The sequence below is a fragment of the Silene latifolia genome, chromosome X (assembly GCF_048544455.1).
Source record: "Silene latifolia isolate original U9 population chromosome X, ASM4854445v1, whole genome shotgun sequence".
Taxonomy (NCBI): Eukaryota; Viridiplantae; Streptophyta; class Magnoliopsida; order Caryophyllales; family Caryophyllaceae; genus Silene; species Silene latifolia.
The window spans coordinates 24,832,983-24,860,198 of NC_133537.1; the positions used below are offsets into that span (position 1 = coordinate 24,832,983).

Consider the following 27,216-nt stretch of genomic DNA (forward strand, 5'->3'; position numbering starts at 1 on the left):
AGTATAAATGGTTGCATGTGTCATTATTGTGTTGTTATTACATTATACCATTAATGTTGTGGATGATTGATGTTAGTCTCGTATTATTGTGGGATTTCCTTATAACATGATAATAAGTCATTAGTGTTGGTTTCATAATATCATTGGATTTGCATTATAGCATTTGGTTGTATTATACATGGGTATGTGGCATGATTGACATTCATGATTTATGAGAAAGAGGCACAAAAGGGTAAGAGTCACTACAAAAAAAAAGGTTCCATTGCGATGGAGACATTGCAACGGACACATAGTCCGTAGCAAATAAAATTCTGCGACGGTACCCACATTCTGCGACGGACTTGCGACGGAAATTCCGTAGCAGCCAAATCTCCTAGACCGCTAATTTTTCTGACATGGCGGGAACCCCTGCGACGGAAATTCTGTCGCAATAATAAAATAATAATAAAGTCTAAATATTACAAGGATAGGTGTTTGGTTTATATAGATACCAAACACCTATGATAAAGTCGACTTATTATCCTTGTAATATTTAGACTTTATTATTATTTTATTATAATAAACCAAACACCTATCCTTGTAATATTTAGATTTTGATGAATGAAAAACCCTAGAGTTTAACACTCTTTTATCCTGTTACCTTATGCTTTGCTTAGTTAACTTTCAACAACTTGTGCTTTGCTCAGTTGTTGGCTTGAGATTAGCTTAATCCCTTGTGCAATGCTTAGGTGATTGAGTGCTCAAGACTCACTGTTCTTAGAGTTTTCTGTGCTTTACTTGATACTTTAAGTTCATGGTTTAGATCTGAACTTTCTGTGCTTTGCTTGAGAGTTATTGATCCTCTTATCCTTTATTTATATGGTACAAAAACCAGAAAATATCCCACAAAAAAACAGCCTATTTTTATTTGTTTTGTTGCTGCAACTCTGATTAATTCGTAGGGTGTTTAGTACTTTTTGAATCGTCCAAAATAACATTGACCCCTAAGTTGGCATATCAATTAAACTATTATATTTTCATTAAAATTTATATTTTCATTAAATTATATTATTTTCACTAATTTCTAAACTATAGTCTTTTAATTAAAATAAAATTGGTAAATTATAAATTGTTAAATCTTTTATTGATACTATTATTAGAGAATGATTTGACACATATTCGACATAAAATATAGTTTTATAAAAGTTGGAGAAAGATGAGATTTTATTAAATGAAAAAATGGAGGATAATGAACACTATATCTTAATTATAACAAAATAAACTTTATAAAGTTTTACCCAACAAGAAGTTAGTACAAAGTTTTATAAAATAGTGACAATTAACACTATATCTTAATTATAACAAAATAAGATTTATAAAATGATCATAATAGTATTTTTTTTCCAGATATTAGCAGGTAGACGGGTATAAGGTGTGTAAGATGCTAAATCTATCACGGCCCCACAACCCAGGGTGGATACAATTTTCGTACCCACACCTGCCAAAGCTCTATTCATACCAGCCCCTTCTGGGACGGGTGCCGACAACCCTTTGTACAATTCAAAATAGAATATGGGTTGAATACTTAAATGTCACTTTGTGTCAAAGTTAGGGCCTAATCGCCACTCTCGCGGATTTCAAACTAATATGAGTTCCATTCATTTGGCGGAGCCGCGGAGGGTTTTACAAGACAATAGAGGGATTTAAGAACATAGCTCCTCCTCCTCCTCCTCCTCCTCCTCCTCCTCCTAGTCGCAGTTTCCTCCTACTTTCCTCTATTTTAGTTGCTGGGCGCTGCCGCCATTCTTCCCCCCCACGCAATTTCGTAACACCATCACTTCCTTCTCTCCTCTTTTTCAGTTGTGCAAATATGGAAGACAAATTATCTACTGCTTCTAAAGATGTATGCTCTTCTTCTTCTTCTTCTTCTTCTTCTTCTTCTTTCGCTTTTTAGTTACCCTCTTGATTTGTTTTCTAGTTTAGCTTATTCCATTAATGGTTCGCCCCCGGAAAATTTTCAACCCAAGCTTCAAATTCTAGTTCCGTTATTGCTTTTGGATGATGCGTAGCACAAATGATGACTTGTTGATGAATCTCATAAATTAGTTGAATTAGATGAATGTTACTTTTGAGTATTTCGTTTTGAATTCGATGTTCCCAGTGGCGTATCTAAGGGGGCTAGCAAGGGCTCGCTCCTATGAAACTTTTTGTTAAATATCTGCGATTTGTTTCCCTAATTTACCTTATGATATTACTAGGTCATCCACAATATTTTTTGCCCCCACTAACTTCAAATATTGGTTGTGCCATTAGTTGTTTTGTTATTGTTCGGAAAGGTGTAATGTCTAATATACGAAATTAGGGTGATGGAGTATTGCTATTTTGTTGCTAGTTAGTTGATTTTTTGAGAATAATGACATTGTAATTCAAAGTAAATTTCATTGAGATTTCATCAATATTTTATTTGAAGGGTATACAAAAACTTTATTGTAAGAAGGTTTAGTCCTCTCCCTTCCAAGTTTCTGAAAAATTGAGTCTTTCGTTTGTTATCAGGTGTTTTAGGTAGTGACTACTGACTCTAGTGAGTAATGTGCTTCATCTTTGAACACTGCGTTCCAATTCGTGATTTGGGATGATGTTGCATCCATCGCATTTATATTGTCCCTTTATAAGTTTGATGGTCAACTTAGACTATTAATCTCGCCAAATTTCACATTCGTCATGTTTGATTTATCATCGAAACAACTATTTTCATATGATCTTTTTGAAAAACTTTGCAAGTATTGTATTGTTAAAAAATAGTTTTCAAAGTTAACTACCTATGCCAAAAGGGCACAATATAAATGGGATGGAGGAAGCAAATTATAATTTATTGTTCTATGATGAAAGATAAGTTACAGTATTTCTTTGCTAGTATCAATCATCTTCGCATATAATTTATGTGGACTTGATAATGTGACATGTGATACCTGTTTTTGTGTTTTCCAACATATACAGGTCCTTGTTCATATCGTCAAATTAGCGCAAAAAGCCGGAATGAAGGGTGAACATGGTGACTGGAAGGAGTTTCTGAAATTTTTTGATAAAAAATTTGGTTCTAGCATGAGCGACCCGTCTAAGAGGACCGCCGATGATTTACGTGCATTTGTACTCAGCTTCAAGGAGAAGGAAGATATTAATGTATACCTTGACCCCCTCTACACCTTTTATGTTCTTGTGTTGCTTACATCTAATACCATCTGGTTGGTGTTTTCCAGTACTTTGCCAGGCTGATGAAGAGTCACACAAATCGTGAGAAAGTAAAGCAACTCTTGAAAGGTCAAGACACCGAGTCCCCTGAACAGGTAAAGTGAAGTTCAAGATCATGATTTTAGAACATAGTGTTGTTGCGTAACTAGATCAAAGTATCAAACATGGTAGAACATTGGATGTGGTCTGTGGAAACTGACCTTTTCAAGTATTACTCACCTTTGGTAGTACTAAGAATGTTGCCTCCATGTACTTCATGCATGAAGGAGTCGAGTGAACTCTTTATTTTTGTACCTTGAAGTTTCTGAGGGTTTCATTTGCTTAGAAAGCACTTGACTAGTTGCCTTTAAAAGGAAAAAAAGAGTGTATTTTACAAGTAAATTAAGGAAAGTAAACAAAGTAGTTAGCAGTGAGAGTGAACTTTGTCCAAGACCCTTTGTTTTGATACACACTCAGGTGGGAAGGCGGGGGAGGAGAAAAGGAGGCAGGGTACTTTACTTCCATCCATTTTTTTAGTTTCCAGTTCCCTCCAACCCAACTTGCGACCAAACAAGGGACTTTATCCCTCCCCCCACCCCCACCACACCCCCACCAACATCACCACCCAAAAAAAAAAAAAAAATCCTTCCTTCCAAATCAATGAATTTTGTTTCCAAGGTTTTGTGAACATGAAGACGAATGGCTCACTTAAAAGTGAAAACAAAGTAAGTGAATGTCTTTGGTGAGTTATGGTCAATGGATATCCAACATATTCCATTGTTGTATGTCGGTTTCGTAAAGATACATAATAAGCCAGTTGTCCACCGTCTCTGGGACCCCAAGGTTCACCTCTGGGAGGTTCTGCACTTGTGCTCTTAGTTGTTATCACTTTTGCTTTTGAAAGTTGAGTTGAGCTTGATACCAGGGTGGCAACATAGATGGCTTTATTGTGTCTCGTATTGTGAAATTCAAGGGTATAATATATTTGTTCTGTTGTTGTGCCAGTGCAGAGGTTGGTTCATTTGACCCTTGAGCACCCACATTATTCATTGTCCTACTCATTTCCTTCACATGAAGAGGTATGAATTATTCTTTCTTTGGATTTGTTTCACAATCTGATGAGCACGCATCCAAGAAGCATACACCTAGTTAGTTTTATCTTGTATGGACCACGTCAAGTTAGTATAGCTTCATAGTAGATCTCTGGATGTGGTGGACAGGAATGGTTCGTTACAAAATTTGGTAAGAAAGCCAAGGGGAAAACATCAAATACATTGCTGGCTGTTGACTGTGAGATGGTTCTCTGTGAGGATGGAACTGAAGCCTTAGTTAAAATTTGTATGGTTGATCGGGATTTACAGGTACTTGTTACTGTAAGAATTTTTTTTTTTTTTTTTTGTTTTTCAAATCTAGGAAATTTCCATATGCTTTAGTCCCTGGTTAGTTACTCCTTGTTTGTTGTTTACTTTTCAGATTAAACTCCATGAATTTGTGAATCCTGGTAAGCCAGTTGCAGATTACCGGACACACATTACAGGAGTTTCTGCAAAAGATTTAGAGGGAGTCACTTTTTCAATTAAAGACATACAGGTCAGACATTCGTACCAGCCTTATTGAGTGATTTGATGTCTTTAGGTATAGTGTTGTATCTGTAGTGCTGACCAATTTCCTTTTTTTTTTGACAAATTGAAGAAATCAATGCGAAAGCTGTTGTCGCGCGGGGAGATTTTAGTTGGTCATAGCCTCAGTAATGACCTGAAAGGTGAGCACTTGGAATAGAGTTTCATCGGGTTCTTGTACTAGTTCGGAAATTTCACCGCTGAGATCCTGTTTCAAGTTGTTTAATTCTTTCTGCAGCAATGAAGGTAGACCATGCGATAGTTATTGACACTTCTTTTATCTTCAAGTATGGAGATGAATCTACAAGAAGACGCCCTTCTTTGAATGATCTGTGTAAGGCACGTTTTTGTCTGGTTTCTCTACGTACAATATATCCATGTTCTGTGGGTCTAGGGGGTTAGTTGCCTGTGTACCCCGAAATTGAGTGATTGCACTAAGCTCCCTGGCTCCCCATCCGTGTGCATGGGTTATATCCACTGTGCATGTTTTAAGTTTAAACTTTAATTGTTGGCCATAAAAGGAACACATTTGCTTTAGGAATATGACACGGCTAAAGTTGTCTAAAATTGAATGATCCAATTGTTATGTCTTAGCAGACTGTGTTGGGTTATGAACTTCGGAAGAAGGGAGCTTCGCATAATTGTGTTGATGATGCATGTGCTGCAATGAAACTCGTGCTTGCAAAGATAGAGAATGGAAACGACGATGTTATTCCTGTGGCTCAGCCTGATGTAAGTTGAAATATACTTCCCTCTGTTTTTTAGATGTCGTTCTCACCTTTTGAGACGCATTCTCTCTTCAATATATCTCAAAATATAAGAGTAAATATTACGAAATGTATACTCATATGAAATCTCTTTTCACGAGGAATTTGTGGTGTAATTTTTAGGATAAATTGGTAGTTAATACCTAATATATACACTTTTTTACAAATTAGTACCTAATATAAAAATTTTTAAAACTTGATACCTAAAAAGTACATTTTCCTTACAAATTGGTACCTAAAATGAATTCCGTCAACAATTTTAAATCTTAATTGGAATGCCCAATCAATCAAAACCCTAATTTGATTTCTTGACTAAAATCATACTTTCAAATTAAGAGAAGCTCACTCAAATCATACTTTTACATTAATTTGGAGTATTCATGTGAATTTTTGGGAAATAAAAGGGATCGATTAGAGAAGAAAAAATTAGTTGATGAGAAGAAAGAACGCAAAGAAGAGAAAGAAGCAAGACTAATACCAATAATTAAGAAGATTAAGAGACATTTCCGATTAAGATTTTGACAAATTCTTAGTTTGAAGGAACCTCAAAAGAAAAACACAAGAAGGTCTCGAAAAGAGAGAGAAGAGAGATGAGATTGTGTATAGAGGTTAAATTTGAAGAGTGATAAAAGATGAAGAAATGTAATTGATTTTGGGAAAAAGGATTAGTAAGATATGATAGTAAGAATAATTTGGGTATAGAAAGAAAAAGATAGATTGATTTAGTCGGAAATACCAAAAAAAATTGTAGGTTTCATTTTGGGTACCAATTTGTAATGAAAATGTACTTTATAGGTATTAAGTTTTAAAAAAAGTAAAAAACTTATATTAGGTACTAATTTGTAAAAAGTTGTAAATATTAGGTATTAACTACCAATTTACCCTTTTAATTTTCATAATATATTTTTGTAGAAATTAAAGCCAAAGGCTGACTTTGAAAAACAAAACGTCATATAAAAGAAATGGAGGGAGTATGTTGGATGAAACAAAGTTGATCAGTTCTTGTCCATGATGTACTTGTCAATTGTCAGGTACCAGAGGTGGAAAAGGCCAAGCTTCTTGTGCACAGAATTCCCAACGATTTAGCTAGTGAAGAACTGAAGCAGGTGATTTGCGGGGACTTCACAATTGAAATTCAGGTTTGTCCAAGTCTTAACTAAAATTCGTCCATAACCCTCATATTGCTCAAGTTCTTTTGTCTTTTGTCAGAAGTACTTCAAGGAAGAATCTGTTTCCTCAGCTGTAGTTTTGAGTTTTCTTAGCTACAGCAGTTGTTCTTTCACTCATTGCCTTCTTATTTTGAGCTTGACATTCAGCTCCTAGTGAAGGCATATGTATAATGTATCATGTATGTAATGACTATATAGAGAATCGCGGTTTGCCCACTTAAATTAAACTTAACGTTACCTTTTTTGTGTCATGAAATGCATTTGCAGGCTAGCAAGAATGGTAAAGGGAAAAACTATTCTGCTTTTGCAATTTTTGAAAATCCACAGGAGGCACTTAATGCATATGAAAATCTGCAAGGAGAAGAAAATAAGGTATGTCTAAGTTCTCTGTCCAAGCAGTTTTGGAAGGCTGATCATAATCTTTGTTTACTCTCCCTACATGGCTACGTATTCCTTTTTTGGTTTGTTCCCGCTGATAGTTGTGGTTTTCTTTTTAGACATGCTTTGTGTGGTGGAAAATGAGGTTAAACTCCTTCCATATTGGGAGAGGTGAACCAAATATGACCTAGAACCCAGATTGACCCAATTCGACCGATCTTGATGACCCTGAACAGCTGAACTTACTCCTAAATGTCCCTATGAGGCCATGATAGCACAAAAAACATACTTGAACTCGAAATTATCCTATCTGATTTGAATGCAAACATGCCCGAACTAAGCTAACACGACTTGTAAGCGACCTGATTGACCCATTTGCAAGGTCTAACAGGAATTCCCTAGCCCAGTTACAGATATCATATTCCGTTGTGAAGTGGGTTCTGAAGTGCTTCGGTATAATTTTATTATCAGGACTCTTATGGGCGACCACAAAAACTCGTCTCAGTCCAGCTGAAATCCGGTTTGACATCTGCAATCTACGTTCGTAAAATGACACTTGATAACTCTCCTTCACAAGTCTCCGCGAAGCGATCATCTCAAACAGAGACATCTGGGGGCGAGTTGAAAAGATTGAAGACCGACCACAGTGAAGAAGTTTTAGAGGGAAGTTCATGTGTTGATCATGAACTGGAGATTAAAAGATTGAAGAAGTTGGTAGAAGAAAGAGATGAAGAAATTTCTAGGCAGCAAAATATTTTAACTGCTCTTACAAGAAAACAAGGGCTGTAGTCAGACCAAGGCCGATAAACAGTATTCGAAATTTATTAGGGCTAATTTTCGTAAAATGTTGTCTACATTATCTTTCCTGAGTGTCAGTTAATTTTGATAATTTTGCACTGGATTTATTTACTTGGCAAACCCTCCTGAAGTGAGAAAAAAATCATCTGGTTCGGCAACTATATATGCTTTTTAAATTGTTTGTTAAATCGGAGATTTGGAGATAAGGGCTGATAAAAACATGCGTAAAGTGGATGTATGAAGCTACCACGCTGTAGGTCATTTTGCAACCCTCACTCTCTCTCTTAACTCCCCCCTCTCTCTCTAAAACAAACAAAAAAACCCTAATTTATTCCTCTGCGCCGCCACACCTCCTTACCACACACTTCCTCTCCTTTTCCCCCTACCCTTTCGCCGGAGATGGGGTCTTACCTCAGCCTATCTCCGGCGATCGCCCAGGCCTCCGTCGTTTTGTTTCTGTGCTCAATGGCTTGATCTCGCCTTTTTGACGGTTGTTGATTCTGCCTTGCTGTACCGCCGGATGCGACGGTCTGTCTCCCCTTTTCTGATGCAGGCCAGTCATGCCGATCCCCTGTCCTGTCGTCGTGCCTTGCATGCCGCCCCTTTTCTTGGTTTGTTCCGGTGGTCATGGTATGTCCCGTCCCTCTGTCCCCTGGTCCTGTCACCGTCGTTCTTGTTTTTCATCCCAGTGGTGATCCCCCCACTTCCCCCATCGCTGGGATGGCTTGCGTGTGTTTGTCCGTCAGTGTCGATGAGTATATGCTCATCTTTCTGCTCTGGCTGTTTCTTTGTGGTCGTGACTTGGGTATGATATGGTGATCCCCCCATTCCCCCCACCTATCAGTCCATGTCCTTTTCCTCTTGTGTCAGCCTGTTTAAGTTCTGGCTATGGTCTAGTTGTTTGTGAGGCGGTGGTCCTGGGAGGTTTCGTTTGGTGAAACGGGCGTTTTTGTGGTGTCTGCTCGGTGTTTTAAGTCGGCTGTGTTGTTCTTCCGGCAAGGGTTGGCGCATGCAAGCCGATGGTCCTGGGGGGCTCGTTTGATTTTCGGGTGTCTTGGTGTCTTTTACGGGTTTGATGTTTGTTGTGCTGGTTGTGCTTTTGTGTTCGTACAGTGTGGCCGTCTCTTTCTTTTGTTGGTGTGAGTTCACGGCTGTTTGGGTACCCTGATTGTTGTTTTTGAGGCGAGATGGGTAGGGTGGAGTCAGAGCTTTGGGAGTGTCGTTGGTCGGGTCGGATGTGGTGGCTTCCGCTTCTTTCTGATGATGTATCTTTATCGTAGCTGGTCCTTTTCTTTATCAATTTTAATAATAACCTCCCTTTGGTTATGGGTGTCTTGTCCCTTAATCTTTGAGGTGAATCGTAGAGTTGTGTTTTTAGTTCTTATAGGGGTAATGTTGTCTGTTTATAGCCCCTTTATGGTTGTAGTCTCAATAAATCTCCTTATGGATATATTTGGTAGTGATGTGTGGGTTGGTTTCGACAGAAGGTTTTTCTTGAAGTATCGGCCTTTTGGTCAAAGGGTTCGATTTCTAAGGTGTAGGAGCTTTGTCTCCATTGATGGCAGACTTCGTCGTCTTGCTCATCTCCTTTTATTTCTTCGTTCTTTTCGCAAGAGCGGAAGTACACCTTGTCATCGCTACTCTGCGGCTCGGTTGCATCGATGTCTTCCGGAAGTCAAGTGCGCTGTTGAAGCTGGTTCGGTTGTTTGTGGCCATTGCTCCGTCCTTATCCTTCCTTTCCTAGCGGAGCTTGCTTATCTAGCTTTAGGTTTTAATAATTATTATGTATGTCTTAGGTATGGCTTTGTAGTGCTAGATTTAGTCGTCGTGTTTCTGGTGCTACATAGTCGAGTAGCTTACGTTGTTGCTGATAGAACATTGTAAGTTATTCTCCTGCTGTTGTCAAAAAAAAAATATAAATAAATAAATAAAAAAAGCTACCACGCTGTGGTTAACCAGTAGAGATCACCTGTCCCACTTTTATGTCCCATCTTGTGTCTCATTCCGTTAAGATTTTGACACATCACACTCGAAATAATAAAAATGGTAAGATTATATATCAAAGTGTTAATGTGTCATTAGGAGAGGTGATGGGACACAAGATGAGACATAAAATGGGACAGAGGATCTGCTCTGGTGGTTAACTCCTTTTGTAGCTACTTGTTTCAGTTGCATGTACACATGTCAAACGGGTCCGTGGATTGGGTCCCGTGTCCTTTCACGTTTTGGGTTAGGATAAAACTCTGGGTAAAAAGAAAATTAGTTTCTAAAGCCTTATTTATGATTAAATTATTAGCTTTTCATTAATTAATATTTTCTTCTACAAGTATTATTTTCACTTAACTCTAACTATAATATTTAATTAAATTATTGATGTGGTTATTCAATAATCATTTGATCCATACTCCTATAATATAAAAGATATGGTTAGTCAAAGTTTGTTCGGTAAAAAAAACTTTGACATACAAAAACTCCTAGCTACGGGATTCAAATACGACAATTTTTTTTTTCAAATCGTAGTTCTCGGAAAGATAATCGATTTGAAAAAAAAAATTCACTTTCTAAACTCGTAGACACGAGTTATAGCCACTTAAAGTTTTCCGGAACAAAAAATTGGTATTTTGGGCACAAATTCGAAATTTCAAGAGCACCGCGTGCATTTTCCCAAATACATTTCAGATTTTCAGCACATTACTCGATTTTTTTAATTAATTTTAAATTTAAATTCAACCTTTTTTTCTTCAAAACAAAATACATTGATAAAAAATGTGAAATATTAATGAAGCACCAATTTTATATAACTATTTTTACAAAATATTAAAAATTTTAAATACTTTGCAGTTATTGCACGAGTTTAAACTAGTTCTTTATTAATTAATTCACTAAAAAAATCCGAGGAGTTATTTGATTGCCATTGAAAAAAATATGACGTTAATTTTTCAATGTTCTGCATTTTGTCAAATCTATTTCATTGACTCATTTTACTTTTAAAAATCATATTGAGAAATTCACATAAATTGTTCACAACAAACAATTGACATGAATTTTAATATTTTAGAAAACTAAATTTCCTTAATCCGCCAAAACAAGACTTTAAATTTTTATTTTAAAAAACATGAAACCTTAATAAAACAATAAATTAATAATGTAAAAAATGTCCATAGCAAGTCACATTCAACCCCAACTTCCCTGACGTCTCCCACAATCTCCAAACCAACCAGATGGACCCCACCTCCACCTCCACCTCCACCAACGACGAAGACATGACGTCAACACCGTCCGCATTGGCGTCACGGTGGCACTTTATGGTTACACAACGATTCCAATATTACCTAGACAAATCGACCCCACACATTCTCCACCGTTGGATCGGGTTGTGCTTCGTGGCATTCATCTACGCCGTACGCGTGTACTACGTTAAAGGTTTCTACATAATATCCTACGGCCTTGGAATTTACCTTCTTAACCTTTTGATCGGATTTCTATCTCCTCAGGTGGACCCCGAGATTCTAGAACTTACTGATGGTCCAACCTTGCCTACACGTGGCTCCGATGAATTTCGCCCCTTTGTTCGCCGTTTACCTGAGTTCAAATTCTGGTATTCCCTTTTTTTTTTTTTTTTTTTTTTTTTAACTTTATTTATGTTTTATATTCTTTGTGAGGGATATTTTAAGTGGAGGGAGTATTAATTATGTTTTATTAATGAATTCGGATCGAATTTCTCTATCCTGTGAGTAGTGATTGTTCGATCGGCTTTGCTTAAGACCTTGTTTGGACAGAAAGACGGGAGGGAAGGCGGAATGGAGAGGTAATCTTTCGTTTATTGGAGGGGAAATAATTCGGCTTAGAGGAGGGAATGCTCCAAATCGATCCACCTCCGTTTTGCTAACCAAACAAACGAAAGAATTGATATGAGCTTGTGACTGTAGTGTACTTTAAAATCTCGAAAAGCGTGTTGTGTATGGCGTTGTTGTAGATATTTAATACGTTTATTTGGAATTCTGAATCGGATCATGGTATATAAACACATGTTATTGAGTTTGGATGGAGACCTGATCTTGAAATAGGTAGTCGTAGCCTAGTATTAGTCATTACTTCAGAAATGTGGCATTATTATTAGCCTCGCTTCAATTTGTTTCATGCCTCCCTTAGTTCAAGTTACTTAGTATATGAAGGTATGATTGAAAATAATGTGTTTTGTTGGTTTCGTTACATGATGAGCTCATTGTTTTCCTATTAGCATATTAGCGAAAATGATTATGTTTTGTTCAATCTAGGGGCATAATGCATAAGATACTTTTTTGAATCGTTTGAGCTTTGATGCGTTCTCATTTTGTGATAAATTGAATTGTACGACATTAACAACATCCTTGTTTATTCGAATGTGACTCGGTGACAATCTCTGGTGTCTTTATCGCTTTTCATCAGATGACTCTCAATTAGTTTAGAGAAGCCTACTGTCTCTATTTCTACTGTTGACGGTTTTGCAAATGACTTACTTTGAAGAATTACCATAGTTAGCAAGGTTACATGGACTAAAATTTCTCTCTCTTTTTTTTTATGGAAGGTATTCCATTACAAAAGCTTTCTGCATAGCTTTCGTAATGACGTTCTTCAGTGTGTTTGATGTTCCCGTTTTCTGGCCGATACTCCTTTTTTACTGGTTTGTTTTGTTCACACTCACCATGAGAAGACAAATACAACATATGGTCAAATACAAATATGTTCCATTCTCCTTTGGGAAAAAGGTATCATAATGTTTCTACTTTCCTTTCTTTTTCCTTCCTTTGGTTGTGAGATGCTGTCTTAGATACTTATTCTGCATTGTCTAGCGTTATAACCGAAAGAGGCAAGCTGCAGAGGAGAACGTGTCCCTTGTAAGAGATTGATTCAGGCAGGTAAAATCCTAAATAGATAATTATACTTCTTCAGCTTTTTTTGACTAGCCGTGACCAATTTGAAAGACAGACTCAGTATATGTTGTGTTTATAAATGATTTTTAAGACAAGTAACTCCTAAGAGCGAGGATTTTGATGGTATGCAACAACTACCCTGTGCCTTAAGGGCACGATTCTAAAAATCTGCGGTGACAAAGATACGCAAACAGTTACAGCAAAATTGCATTGGTTGACTGACCGCCACTTCACAACGAAAAGAAGTGTATCCAGTTTAGTGAGTCATTTTGTTTCATTCCGTCATAATGGAGAACCAAAGAATAACTAGTCTTTGAGCCCATTGAAATTGGAAAATTCATTCTGTTTGAAGCTCAATGAGGCAAAACTGCATGGAACAGTTTGTATGATTTGATCTTGAGATCACATTATGAAAATGATAATGCAGATTGCTTTTTGTATAAGCATTCTTTTCAAAGTTTCATTGTATAATTTTATTGTTCGATTAACACAGGACAGCTTTAGCACTTGTAGGCTGTAGCTACAGTTCCCCGGTGTTTCAATCTAGTTTCCGAAGAGGATCGAGTGTTACCCATTCTTTTTATAGGAAGCTCCCTAAGCGCCATATTGATTCAATCATATGGGATCAAGGATGCTGCTGTTTTTTTCACTCTCCATCTTTTCAATCTTGTCTCAAGAAACACCGTGAATGCTAGTTTCAGTTTGGCATTGGCGATGGAACGGCGATGGAACGACATACCTTTTGAATTGCAATTTAATCACTGCCTCACCAATTGTTAACGAGGCTGTCTTGCTTATTGTATCATGATATGGTTTGGATTGTTTCTTTCAATTCAATAACCATTTTTAGTCCCCATTTAATTTGTACGACATACCCCAGAGGTTGAGACCGGTATGTATTTTACTCCTTTTTTTTTTTTTTTTTTTTCAATGAGCCTTGAAATGGATTGTTTTATGGATAACACACATTGGAAATTTGGGTCTAGGAGTCCCTCCATTTTATTTGATTAGAGCACACGACTTCGATAACTTAACAGGAGTGCTTGTTGATTTATGTGAATTCATTATATAGGTTCAGTGTGGGGAAAATATGTACCACTCGTCTACTACATATGTATTACTAGTATTTGTTCAAACTTTGCAGTAGCCATTGAGGCGCTGGGGGTAATGTTGTCGTATTTGTTCAAACTTTGCAGAGCCCACCGTCATACATACATGTTATGATTTGAGAATGTTCTCATATTATTGTTTTTAATTTCTATAGTTTACATGAACATTATACTTCGTGGTATTTACGATTGTAACAATAAGAAAAGCGTTATAATTACTAGAAAAAAATCAACACCATGACTAGGAACGAGATTTGAGATCAGTCACACACATCTTACATGTAAGATCAATACTGATAAATGAATAATACGTAAATGTATCGGTTGGTAACGTCACATACAAAACTCACTTCTATTTCGATCCTAATAAAGAAAACAATGCCTCGGAAAAGAAGTAAAAACGTGTATTTTTCTTTGGATTTGGTGGTCGGAGTTAATTAGGGGGTCTATAGTAGCTATATACTGAATAATAAGTCTGTGCAAAGGTAAGCAATATCAAGAAAACAGCAGCCAGGAATGAAATAATAGCCCATGGATTGTAGAAGTACTTGTGCTTCAAGCTGGCTTTCCAAGCATTCCACCTGCGTTGATAATACATATTAACCTGCTCCGAAACATTAGAGAGGTAACTGTCATTGATGTCGAACACAACCTCTCGACAAAGGTGGTTAAACATGTCAGCGACTTCAACATCATTGCCAAGCCAATGCTCAAGGATCCCACAGTAGTGAAGGTAACTCACATCTTGAGCACTATTGATCAAGTTATCCATGAAAACCACGTAAGCTGTGATGTCGTTTGTGCAGTCGAGGTGGCTTTGCTCGTAGGCCACGAGGTTGAGGAACAAGGCTTTTGTCCCATCGTGGACTAGAAGTCGGGGAATGTGAAGAACTCCATTCTTGAACTTGATGTCCCAGAAACGGTCAGTTTTCCTCTGCTTGAATTTGAGACCGGCTTCCTTAAGGTCCATGACACAATGGATGAGTTGGGTTCGCCTATGGTCTACCACCATGTTCCTACGGGACCATTTCTTGAACCAGTGCCTGCAGTGGCCGAGTTAGAAAATATGGTTAAAGGGTAAAATCATTAAGGTTTGACTTTAGAAAGCTGATTAAGTACAGGAATAACAACAAGTACCTGGGCATTGGTTCAGGACCTTTCCGAAGGAGACTCCGTCTGAAAATATCAAGGCAGTGAAGCCCACTTTGGTCAGATAACGGGTGAAAGGCGACTTTATTGGCGTGTAAAGACGACTCTAACTTGGTCTTCTGTCTTGCTGTCAATGGCTCATCAATAGGCGACAATGGGTCGAAAAATATCAGGGCTAACTCTGCAGTGAGCCCTTTTTTATCAGGGTCTCCTAACTGTATACCCAGAAGCTTATCAAGCACAAACACCGGAATTTGATTCTCGATCATCATCAAATCTCTTCTTATAGAATACATCATGCCCCTCATCGCGAAAATGGGATCATTCCTTTCATATCCAAGGTTCTCAAACCCCTCTACATACCCTTTAAGTAGCTCTATAATGAAACAACCATCAAGTACCATCATTTCGACAAACTCGTTGCTGGTAATATTCAATAATGGGCCTTCATAGCAGGACCTTGTCCTCTCTTCTAACTCTTTCATAGCATTAATATACTGTCCTATATCCTGTTTCTTGAGCTTTAGCATATGATACAATGCCCGCCATTTATGTCGTTCCATGGCTAGGAGACGCCGCCTTCCACGATGGTAAGGCCCTATCGAAACAACTTGTGGGATGTATGTCTTGTCATCATCTTGCTCTCTGAGAAAATTTGGTACCCTGTAAATACAGATTTTTGCCCATGAACCCGCAACATCATCTTGGGCCGCCTCCTCGAGTTTTTCCTTGATCGAGATTATCCATTCTGTTCCTTTTGGACTCGGTGATTGCGATGTCTCACCTTGGATACAGGTTTCTTCCTGGTCAACGACCACTTCAAGCGACTCCGACCGCGACTGCTGCTGGGCCTGCTGTTGATCCTGCTGGGATACATTGTCATCAGACGCTCCTTCGATTTGTTTAGGAGCATTGTTGAGTGTTTCTCTGAGTTTTAGAGTGATTAAGTACCAACTTAACAAATCTTTGTTGTAAACAGCAACCATTATTGTTTTTTTTGGAACAAAATTTCAGAAAATGCTTTATTCTCTTAAGAAAAAAGAAAACAGTTGATGCAACTCTTTAGCTTTTTGTAATGTGACTTTTGCTGACTGACTTTCTCTTTTCTCAGGTTATCGTTAAAAAGAATCAGCACATTAAGAGAAATGTACTACTAACATATTTATAAAAATTTAGAGAAGTTTTGAGGAAAATGAAGAGGGAAGGTGTCCAAAATAACTAGGGTTGACTGGGATGTAGATCTAAACATTTGATCATATACATGATTTTGTAGGTCTCAAGACCGTCTTAGTTTACGATGTTTCACAGCCTCATTTCATTTACACCTCAATTATAATTCGTTGTGAGAGCCGTCTTAACTCTTAAGGTAAGGCGGTCATTTAACACAATGATGGTATATTGACATATTAACTAGAGTAAGTTTTGGATAAGACTATATTAAGAACAACCTAAATACTTGTTAAAATTTGATATTATTCGCTAGATAATACTCAATACTCTATATTACTTTATGAGTAGGTAGATTTATTTTTCAAAGCCATATTGAGATTTGAGACGGTATTGTACAAGTATTTATATTTTGTTGTGTTTATTCTCATTTGTTAGGAGTTGCGTTCTCGAGTCATCATAAGAAGACGCTGCTTACTTTCCTATTAGAACATTGTTTATTGCCATTTTTGCTAATTATTACGAGTATTATTGCCTTTATTTTTTATACGGAGTATATGTCTTGTAAGCAAATGATAGTCATCATAACTCTTGTTCGAAACAATTTTATTATGCAAATGATAGTTAAAACTTTTATAATGAAATGAGATTCATATTTATTTGCATTATTATATGTCAAAACTCAAAAGCCATATGGACTAATTCAGGGATTGTATTTGTTGTCTTTTGGGCATTTTAAAATAAGAGTAAAAAGGTCTACATGTTTAGGACTTGTTCCTCTATCATTTAGCTTAGAAAATAACGAATTACCTGAATTTTCAATTAAAACATTATTGATCATGATTGGTTGCACATCGCTGACTTTGTATTCGCCTCCATCACAATCCACCAATTGAACTAACCAAAGAGCAACGCCCAATCCCGAGAATACACTTTCAATAAATAAGAAAGAAATTAACCAAGGGGATGTAGCTCAGATGGTAGAGCGCTCGCTTAGCATGTGAGAGGTACGGGGATCGATACCCCGCATCTCCATCCTTTCTGTTTTTTTTTTGTTATCTACCCAGCTAATCAATCAACATACACAATGTGATTCTTAGTACGTACTCCGTAGTAGGTATGTGAATTGTGATGCAAGGGCGTCTCAACAAAACTGGAGGCTTTGTGCTGGATATAGAATATACATATACTCCGTATAATATATTAGCTTTTATTACTTTAACGACTAAATTTTTTAAAATATTTTCGAACCTCCATAAAATTATCGAACATTTGAACTTCACTGCCAACATTCACTTGAAAAATACGGAGTATCATTCTTTTAGCTTTACTTTAAGCAAACTCATCAATCAAAGCTTTATAAACAATTTGTTTCAATAAGTTACTCTATACTATCAACGATAATCCATTATGTCTCTTTTGTAACATTGGGGAGCTTATGTAAGATTTCAACAACTTCAGGCCATAAAACTTCTCCTTGTCGATGCATTTGTAAGAAATAGCTAACAAAATTATATACTGAAATCATTTAAAAAAAATAAGATTTACGTTTTACAGGAATGTTGTAAGAGGTAATTTAATAAACATTTCTTAAAGTCTCAACAAAAGCTTTAACGTTGATTTGTTTTGTTCAGAAATATTTTTTTGTTAAGAACTCCTAAATTTATATGTTAAATTCGGCCCCTAAAAAATGGAGGCTCGATATCGTCGTTCCTCTCACACATCGGGGTGTCGTGTTAGACACCCCGATGTGATGAATATAAATGTATTTGGACTTTGGAAGAATTGGGCTATTGCGTAATACGGACAAGCGATTGAAGGTGTTACAGTGAGTTTTTTTTTTTTTAGGAAAGAAAACTAGGTTGATCCTCTAGGATAGGACCAACCTATCTCATCCTTTCGAATGAGGGAGGTAAGTTGAAGCCACCGACTATCAAACCACCTTGAAAGAGTTGGACATGAATGTCCAATAGAAGCCATGAATTTAGCAACCTTGTTGGCTTCACGAAAGCAATGTTTAATTATCACTTCATCGAAAAAATGAAGGTCTAATTTCACATCCTTGATAATACTAGAAATTTCCCAAGGAATTTGCCAAGTACCTCGAATTGAGTTAATAACACATAAATTATCACATTCCACAATTAACTTTGGGATTCCTAAGTATTTAGCTGCTAAAATACCTTCTTTTAGAGCGAGAGCTTCTGCAACAAGGATACTATTGGATCCACACTTTTTTGCTCCTAACAAAACGACTTTACCATTGTGATCTCTTATAAAATATCCTAAAGCAGCTTTATTACCTTCTATTCTCGATTCGTCAAAGTTGAAAACCGATTCTAGGTTTTTCCCACCAAATTTCTTCCTTACTAGAGTTGTTTCTAGCTGACTTTTCTATCTCGAGATTGTTAAGATCCTTAAATCTAGTCACATTCCAGGTCTTAGTGCTATTATTACATGAAGTAATAAGTTTGCTGATACTTAAATTAACATTATTAAAGATAATATCATTCCTATGGAACCATGCATTCCACCAAATAAAAATAATCTTAACGAAATAATCTTTTAGAATTAAATCTTTAAGATAATTAAGTTTCGTTAGAAAAGTTTGACTTGCAATATTATCATAATTTGACACAAACTCGTTGAAACTAATAATGTTCAGGTCTTGGATAAAAGACCCAATCAAAGGACATTCGTAAAAGAAATGATCTTTGTTTTCAATAGGATTGTTGCACAGAACACAATAAGGTGGGACATCAATATGACTCTTGAGAAGTCTACCTTTCGTTGGAAGGCCGTCAACACAGGCTTTCCAAAGAAAAAATTTCAAATTTGGAGGAATATTCAATTTCCAAATCCACTGAAATTCACATTTGTCAAAAGCTTGGTCAAACAAACCTTGCGCTAGCCAAGTTGCTGTTTTTTGTAGAGAAATTTCCATCCACAGACAGCCCCCAGATGAGGGTATCTGGAATATCATTGTGTGGCAATGGGATATTAGTAATCTGACTCACAATATCGTTGTTCACTAAATTGGATAATTTAGAAACATCTCATTGTTTGTCAGAGGTTATGAAATCTCTAACCAAAAGATTAAGATCACGACTACTATCATCCTCATCCATACTGCCGGTAAGAGGGTGAGAGAAAACCCAATTATCAGACCAAAACTTAATATTACTACCATTACCTACCTACCATCTCAGACCTTTTCTAAATAGAGTCCGAAGACTCATGAGATTACGCCATTGCCAAGAAGAGACTGAATTTGGCTTATGATCAAAGAGTGAACAGTTTCTCAAGTATTTTTTAGTTATCACTCTGACCCATATACTTTCTTTATCCATAAGAATTTTCCATAGAAGTTTCATTTGAAGAGCTTTATTGGCTGCTTCCGAAGATTTTATTCCCAGTCCTCCAACCGAATTCGGTAAACAAACTTTATGCCAACCAATCAAATTAGGAGAGTGTTGTGAAGGATTCTTATTCCAAAGAAAATCTCTATTAATTTTATCTAATCTTTTATGGGTTGACGAGGGAAGAAGGAAGCTTTGCATTTGAAAAGTTCCCTTCGAAGCTAAATTAGCATTGACTAGAACTAGTCTACCTGCTTGCGACAAAGAATTTGCTTTCCATTTTGATAATTGGTTGCTAGAAGACTGAATAATACTTTTAAAAGTATTTTTAATTACTCTGCTATCAATTAAAGGACATCCTAAATATTTACCTAAATGGGCTTCCTCGTTCATACCGAGAATACCTCTAAAGGCTTCCCGTAAAGACCGGTCAATATTTCTAGTGCACTAAAAAACGGATTTGTCAAATTGTCCTGATATCATGCAAAACTTATCTAAAATAGACTTAATGGTTCTACAACTCTGATTAGAGACTCTAGCGAAGATGATAGTATCATCCGCAAAAGTGAGAAAAAGGATTTTCTCCACCCCAGATCCAATCCTAATACCAATATCACTAGAACTAAGATCACTATTTTTTTTTGTAGAGATCTGGCTAGAATCTCAGCGCACATAATAAATATATACGGCGAGAGTGGGTCTCCCTACCTAATACCTCGAGTGGGTATAAACACGTCTCCCGGTGTTCCATTTACTAACATCGAGAACAAAACAGTTTTTATACATTCCATAATCCAAGAAATCCAAATGGCATTGAAGCCCATTTGTTTAAAGATTTCCTCACTAAAGTTCCATTCTAGTCGGTCGTATGCTTTCTCCATATCAAGTTTAATAGCAATCCAGCCACCTTTGCCTTTTTTACGCTTAAAAGAGTTGAAAATCTCGTGGGCAAGAAGGATATTATCTTGAATAAAACGATTAGGTGTAAAAGCGCCTTGAAAACGATGAATAATCTTATGCAGGACACTGCGAAGACGAGTAGCTAGAATTTTCGAAATAATTTTATAGATTGTTGAGCAAAGACTAATAGGACGAAAATGATTTGCTGTTTGAGGATTATCAATTTTAGGAATCAATGTTATGAAAGTATGATTTATTTCTTTTAGTAGTTTACTCGAATGGAAAAAAGCTAGAACTGCTTTAGTTACAGAATATCCACAATATCCCAATATTTTTGAAAGAACTATATAGGGAATCCATCAGGACCAGGGCATTTATTCGCAGCTAAATTAAATACAGTTTGTTTAACCTCTTCCATACTAAAATTACTTGTAAGAAAAGCGTTATCTTCGTCTGTAATTACACCACTAATCGACTTAAAGTCCTCATTTTTGTCGAAAAGACAAAGTTAATTTTTTGTAAATCTAATTTTAAATTCGTGAGATATTTCTTGTTTAATGAGCTCTTGATCAATAAAAAGAGCACCATCCTTATTAATAAATTGTTTAATTCCATTTCTACTACGTCTAATTGTAGCATGATTTTGAAAATAGTTAGTATTATTATCTCCAAAGTTAGCTTTGTCTATACGAGTTTTTTGCTGCCAATAAATACGTTTATAATAGAGGAGGGCATCACGCTTTTTTAGCCATTTCAACTGTACGACTTCTAAAATCGATGAATGAGACGAACCAAGTTGGTTTTGTATATTCTCTAACTTTTTTTCAACAGTCGAAAGTTGTCTAAAAATATTTCCGAAAGTAGATTGATTCCATTTTTTAGCTTTTTGCTTTAAGAATTTGCATTTTTGAGAAAGACAAAACATATAAGACCCATGAAACTGGTTGCCAACACTTTTTTTTTATCAATTTACTAAAATCATCTCGAAGAGTCCACATAAGTTCAAATCGAAAAGGAGGAGCTTTTGTATGAATTTGGTCATGAAACTTCACCGATATAGGACAATGGTCGGAGCTAGTAAACACATGATGCACAAACTGCATGTTTGGATAAATACTAATCCAATTAGGAGATGCAAAAGCTCTATCAAGGATTTCAAAAACATTTTCAGAACCAGTTTTCCTTTTTCTCCGAGTAAAAAAATTATCGGAAAAAGGTAGATCCACACAATTAGTATTACTTAAAAACTTAGTTAATCCCAAACAACGCGCATTGGTAACTTTTGCACCCCCTTCTTTTTCACTAGGACTCTTAATCTCGTTAAGATCGCCTAATAATAAGAAAGGCAAATCAAGACTAAGTACAAAGTTTTGAAATTCATTCCAAAAGTCCATTTTTTCAGCCGCTTGAGCAGGAGCATAAACAAAACTAAGGCAAAATACCACATTTTTCGTTAAGTCACACACTTCGCAAGCAATGAATCTATTCGACTTAAATGTGACATTTATCGAAAAGGTCATTGAGATAGACTCTTTCCAAAATATCCAAATACCACCTGATAAGCCCGTACTAGGAATAAAATCACAATTATTAAACCCAAAACTCGCCATAAGATAAGGTTCGGGCTTAGAAGACGTTTTAGTGTCACATATAGCTAAGATTTTAATTCCATTTGACGCGCTAAAGAAATTAAGTTCTTCCGCAAAATTCTTTCTTTTGGTACCCCTAACATTCCAAAAAGCAATATTCATGAGGGATAATAAAAAATTGTAACCAATTTGCTTAGACAGAGTTCAGTAAAACACATTACTTGCGAAATTTCAAGTTGGCAAATAAGATGGCAAAGAAGTTCTACAACATTTCTTAGAGAACACTTCAGATTAATCCGACTGTATTCATCAGGAGCAAAGGAAACATAGCCATAACACATGAGGTAAATACATTGAGATAACTTGCAAAAGATGCTCGAAACGAAAGTTCTAGCAAAGGCTACAAAACGATTCGAGACTTGAAAACCAAAGGCTGAAAATGGTACATCAAAACATACCACCAACTTATCGTCATAAGAAAAATGATAAACTTCACTAATCAAAATTTCCAAGAACCATCTTGAACAATAAACCAAACGAGTAAGACAGAAATCATCAAAGATGATACCAAACTCGAACAAAGGCAAAAAATTATATATTTGAGAGACACACATGTATAAATAAGTAGTCTCAACAATCACCAATATATGACAATAAAGGGAAAGCCGAGTTGCACAAATTGATACATATAGCTCTTGAACTAGACAAAACCATCCCAGCTGATTGGAAAAAACAATGACTAGAGATAAATAAGTAGCAAATAAACTGACTTTTCTCCAAAAATTTCCAAACTGGCAATAAAATGTGACAGCATTGCTTCGCAAAGAAATCGGAATAGCCAATTTGTATACGCATAGAGTTAGAGAAGCAACACCATAGCATAACTTGGTAAAAAAAAAACACAACCCATGTTTTTAACCATTAAAACTATACTAATCATCAAGAATCTATATCTATATAAAAGTATAATAGAGGAACCACTAAACACGTGGCAGTCTCACATTCACTCTCAATATTGATTTTCCCGCCAACTATCCCAAACTTGGGCATCATTTGAGCCCACTTTCATTTACACGGCTAACAAGAGCCCATTTAATGTTGATTTTCCAATTCAGTCAATATTTTCAGTAATATGTCAATTTAAGATTTGCAAAATATTCCATACAATCACGGTTATACTTTCCAAAATAATTAATGCATCACAAGATTATAGTTAGGACTTAGGATACCTACCAAAAATATTCTCTTAATATTTTTAAATATATAATCTTCATATTTATTTTATAAAGATACAGATAACATCACTTATATTGTATCAAACAGACTATATCAACAAAGAATATTCATCAAACATTCAACTGAATTACAAACAAATAATAAAAATTATACATTATATCTTTTGATACAAGATTACATCACTTATATAAAAAAGAATATTCATAAAAAATTTCATTGAATTACAAACAAATATAATGAATACGGGAGAGACAGATGTCCTAATCAATACTATATATTAAATCCAGAAACCAAGGGACTTCAATGTAATTAAAGAAAGTTATACAAATTAATTATACTATATAGTTTTAAATCACTAGCACCGTGTGATGGACCCGATTAAGGGATCTCAATGCAAATATTATATAGTTTGGGTTAAAATTAAATTATAGAAAAGCTTGGTAATTTTCCTAAATATTTGTAAGAGAATAAAACATGGTCAATTTCCTTAAAATAAAATAATTAACTAAGATGGTCAATTTCCTTAAAATAAAATAATTAATTAAGATGGTCAATTTCAAGAAGAGTAAAAGAAAGAAGATGCTTGGTAATTTTCCTAAATATTTATAGAAGACTAGAAAATGGTCAATTTCCTTAAAATAAAATAATTAATTAGTATAAACATGCACACTTATGGTATTAATTATTATCATCATAAAATTATATATTAAATTTAAAATATATGCAATTTTATTAAACTTTAAAGTTTATTAGATGTATAGAGATGTTAATTATTTAACATACAAATACAAAGATATAATATAAGTAAGTTATAAATAATTCAAGCTAGATTCCATAATATATAATGTTGCATAATTCTTTCGATTTGATTTAATGCATATATGTAATATATTTATATAAATATATAATCCTCTTAAAATTGCATGTCTAAGTAGTAAAAGTAATTTCGTCAATAAAGAAAAGAATTGAATTGTAGTAACATTGGATATAGTTATATGATAGTAATCACTCATTTGAATAGTAAAAGTAACAATATTATCAGCGAGATTAGTGAAAGTGGTAGAAACAACAACAGAAGTAGTGAAATAATCAATATTAATGCGGCAATAGTGAAAATAACAATAATTACGGCGGGAGTAGTGAAATTATCAATAATTACGGCGGGAGTAGTGAAATTATCAATATTAATGCGGCAGTAGTGACAGTAACAATAATTACGGCGGGAGTAGTAAAAGTAACAATGATTACGGGCAAGTAGTGAAATGTTATTAATAAGAGTAAAATATTAATAGGGGGAGTAGTGAATTTGTCTCAAAATTTATTTCATCATAATTTTAGGATATGTCATAGAAAAATATTTAATGATAAATTTATGGGTTATGCAACTTTAAGTAATTTTATTTTATAAAAAAAAAATTAATGGTAAGTAGAGGTAGTCCGGGCGAAGCCGGGCACCAATACTAGTGAATATATATTTACGAATTCACTAAAGATTTTTTGTAGTATGCTTTATATAACTTATTCTATTTTTCATACTATGTATTTATTTCATTTAAAAATTTTTAGTAAGATTTTTTTATACTTTATTTTTTACACTCTGTATTACTTCTATTGCAATATATTCCATAATACTCTTACGAATTAACTAGTTAAGTCTTTGAGCTGTATATAGTAAATGGGGAAGGAAACTTAATAAGATTAGGAAGAAAATAAAAAAAAAATGGGAGAGAATACAAGATTTGTTGAGTTATTACTTAGTATAATTTTTTTCCCAAACAATTTGCAAAGAAAAAACTAACTTTTTTATTTTCCAAATTATAAAAAAGAAAAAGAAAATATAATTCGAAACAATTACAAAGTGTAGCATTTTACGTATTGAGCATTTGTCTTGGATAGTCTCCTTTAAAACGGAGGTAGCCGGTTTAATATTAAAACGGGTCAAATATCATCCCACTTGAACATTTAAGACAAATATGCATTTGAATTGTCAGTTAGTCTCTCTTAATACGCATACGTCTTAACACTGAAATGAGACACATATCATCCCACTTTTCCATTTAGACAAATCGTTTGTTTTTCTCCATGCATTTTGCTTTTATCTTATTCATATTATTTGTCCCGTCTTAAGGTAAAGACATATAATATACATCCTTAAATAAGAATTTGTCTTTGAACCGTAATGTATGTGATGTCGTGATGGGATATTGGGTCTCAAAGTTGTATGATTCACCGAGTGGAGAAGGCTAAACGTGGTTTATCTTGGATTCTTGGTCTTTTGTCATATTTTTTCATTTCTCCGGTGAGCTTTTATTTACATATTATCATTTATTTTTTGTTGTTCCATTATTTTGAGAAATTTTATTATTACTCAGAGTTTTCAACAAATTTTATTCATATTTTATACTCATTTATTTATGTTTACTTATATATTTGGGGAAGTGGTGATTGACCCCATAACTTTGTGCAATTGTGAAATTAACCCCCAAAACTTTCAATTTGTGTGATTAGGCCCCGTAACTTACATAAAAAGTGAAATTAAACCTCTTTGTCAAAATCTCACGAGAAATTCAATTTATCATATCACAAAAGTAAAAATGGTTATGTTTTTAAGAAAAATACAAAATAAAAGTTTATAAAATTAATAAAAAAAATTAAAATATTTCATGAAAACAAATAATTTTTTTTACATCTGTATGTAATTCGGTATGATTTTAAAAAAAAAATTAACAGTTTTATGTGAATTATTTTGAAATGTTGAAAAATAGAAATATTTGAATATTTTTTTACCCTTTTATTATATTTTTTATCATGAAAATCTTTTATTCTGACTTTTGATTTTAACACAACTATCTAACAAAATATTTTGAAATTATTTTTTTTTTACAAAAATTGTACATTTAGAAATTTGAAAAATGTACTTTATATTAAAATAATAAATTATTTGTTTTCGTAAAATATTTTAATTTTTTATCTAATATATATGCTTTTTTTATTAATAATTTAAACTTTTATTTTGTATTTTTCTTAAAAACATAACCATTTTTACTTTTATGATATGATAAATTGAATTTCTCGTGAGATTTTGACAAAGGGGTTTAATTTCACTTATTATGTAAATTACGGGGCCTAATCACTCCAATTGAAAGTTTTGGGGGTTAATTCCATAATTGTACAAAGTTATGGGGGTCAATCACCACTTTCCCGCTTATATATTTTGTAAATGAGTAGCATTTTTTAGGGATTTACTGATTTTCTATCAAAAGTTCGTAAAACAATAAACATCGATTTTTTTTTAAGAGTATACTACATTACTACTCACTCTATTACAGTAAAAAAAATAAAAAAAAATATCGTTAAGGCACATTTTTTATATTAGTTTATTAGTGTCATATTTAATTATATTGCCATTTAGATATTTGTTGACATAAATAAAGTAGCACGAGTATTATGTTTAAAGGTACCCCAATATTATTGTAGTGATTAAAGAGGATCATTTACTCTAAACAGAATACAATGATATATCAGTATTAAACATATTTGTTGATAATGAGACCTAACAGACAGGTCGTGCCGTGTCGTGTTCGTGCTTGTGCCAAATTTAAATGGGTTATTATTACCTCAACCGTACCCCGACCCAAGTACATAAACGGTTCATTTGTCTCAACCCAAACCCGATCCATTTAATTTTTCAACAACCCAACCGACTTTTTAACCCATTTTGTTCTTGAAGCAGTTCATTTTCAACCCACTTAACTCATTTAACCCACTTAGGCGGGGCCGTTTGGCTTGAACGTTAAAAATGGAATGGATTCTAACTCTAGGGAGGCACGGAGTTAGAAGCCCATACATGGTTATA

The 27,216-nt window shown here is 34.8% G+C and overlaps 3 protein-coding genes and 1 non-coding gene across 9 annotated transcripts; 3 read left to right on the forward strand and 1 right to left on the reverse strand.

Annotated features, from left to right (window-relative positions):
- The first annotated feature begins 1,657 nt into the window (after positions 1-1,657).
- On the forward strand, positions 1,658-8,096 carry LOC141623153 (small RNA degrading nuclease 1-like). The gene is made up of 12 exons (XM_074439222.1): positions 1,658-1,882; positions 2,977-3,159; positions 3,237-3,323; positions 4,218-4,286; positions 4,428-4,568; positions 4,681-4,797; positions 4,900-4,969; positions 5,065-5,165; positions 5,424-5,558; positions 6,625-6,732; positions 7,030-7,134; positions 7,612-8,096. Exons 1-12 carry the CDS (start codon positions 1,850-1,852, stop codon positions 7,927-7,929), a joined length of 1,467 nt encoding a protein of 488 aa, XP_074295323.1. The 5' UTR covers positions 1,658-1,849; the 3' UTR covers positions 7,930-8,096.
- A 2,947-nt stretch (positions 8,097-11,043) lies between these two features.
- Positions 11,044-13,861, forward strand: LOC141623155 (protein RER1A-like). Of its 6 annotated transcripts, XM_074439229.1 has the most exons (5): positions 11,044-11,339; positions 11,433-11,536; positions 12,506-12,686; positions 12,771-12,836; positions 13,345-13,861. In XM_074439229.1, exons 1-4 carry the CDS (start codon positions 11,160-11,162, stop codon positions 12,825-12,827), a joined length of 522 nt encoding a protein of 173 aa, XP_074295330.1. In that variant the 5' UTR covers positions 11,044-11,159; the 3' UTR covers positions 12,828-12,836; positions 13,345-13,861. The 6 variants fall into 6 exon arrangements, with proteins under 6 accessions (XP_074295330.1, XP_074295327.1, XP_074295328.1 ...); XM_074439226.1 differs by having other exon boundaries at positions 11,044-11,536; positions 13,350-13,811; XM_074439227.1 differs by having other exon boundaries at positions 11,044-11,536; positions 13,365-13,811.
- LOC141623154 (UPF0481 protein At3g47200-like) lies at positions 13,751-16,265 on the reverse strand. Its single transcript, XM_074439223.1, has 2 exons — positions 15,098-16,265; positions 13,751-15,003 (listed from the first exon to the last, which is right to left on the reverse strand). Exons 1-2 carry the CDS (start codon positions 16,093-16,095, stop codon positions 14,394-14,396), a joined length of 1,608 nt encoding a protein of 535 aa, XP_074295324.1. The 5' UTR covers positions 16,096-16,265; the 3' UTR covers positions 13,751-14,393.
- Positions 16,266-17,238: 973 nt separating this feature from the next.
- TRNAA-AGC (transfer RNA alanine (anticodon AGC)) lies at positions 17,239-17,311 on the forward strand. The gene has a single exon. It is a non-coding gene; the product is annotated as a tRNA-Ala (tRNA).
- Positions 17,312-27,216: the final 9,905 nt, after the last annotated feature.

Coding starts and splice junctions, on each gene's coding strand:
- LOC141623154 (XM_074439223.1), bottom strand. CDS start 16,095: ATGGTTGCTGTTTACAACAAAGATTTGTTAAGTTGGTACTTAATCACT. Junction 15,004..15,097: donor GGTCCTGAACCAATGCCCAG/GTACTTGTTGTT, acceptor CGGCCACTGCAG/GCACTGGTTCAAGAAATGGT.
- LOC141623155 (XM_074439226.1), top strand. CDS start 11,160: ATGGACCCCACCTCCACCTCCACCTCCACCAACGACGAAGACATGACG. Junction 11,537..12,505: donor TTACCTGAGTTCAAATTCTG/GTATTCCCTTTT, acceptor TTTTTATGGAAG/GTATTCCATTACAAAAGCTT. Junction 12,687..12,770: donor CATTCTCCTTTGGGAAAAAG/GTATCATAATGT, acceptor TGCATTGTCTAG/CGTTATAACCGAAAGAGGCA.
- LOC141623153 (XM_074439222.1), top strand. CDS start 1,850: ATGGAAGACAAATTATCTACTGCTTCTAAAGAT. Junction 4,798..4,899: donor TTTCAATTAAAGACATACAG/GTCAGACATTCG, acceptor GACAAATTGAAG/AAATCAATGCGAAAGCTGTT. Junction 5,166..5,423: donor CTTTGAATGATCTGTGTAAG/GCACGTTTTTGT, acceptor ATGTCTTAGCAG/ACTGTGTTGGGTTATGAACT.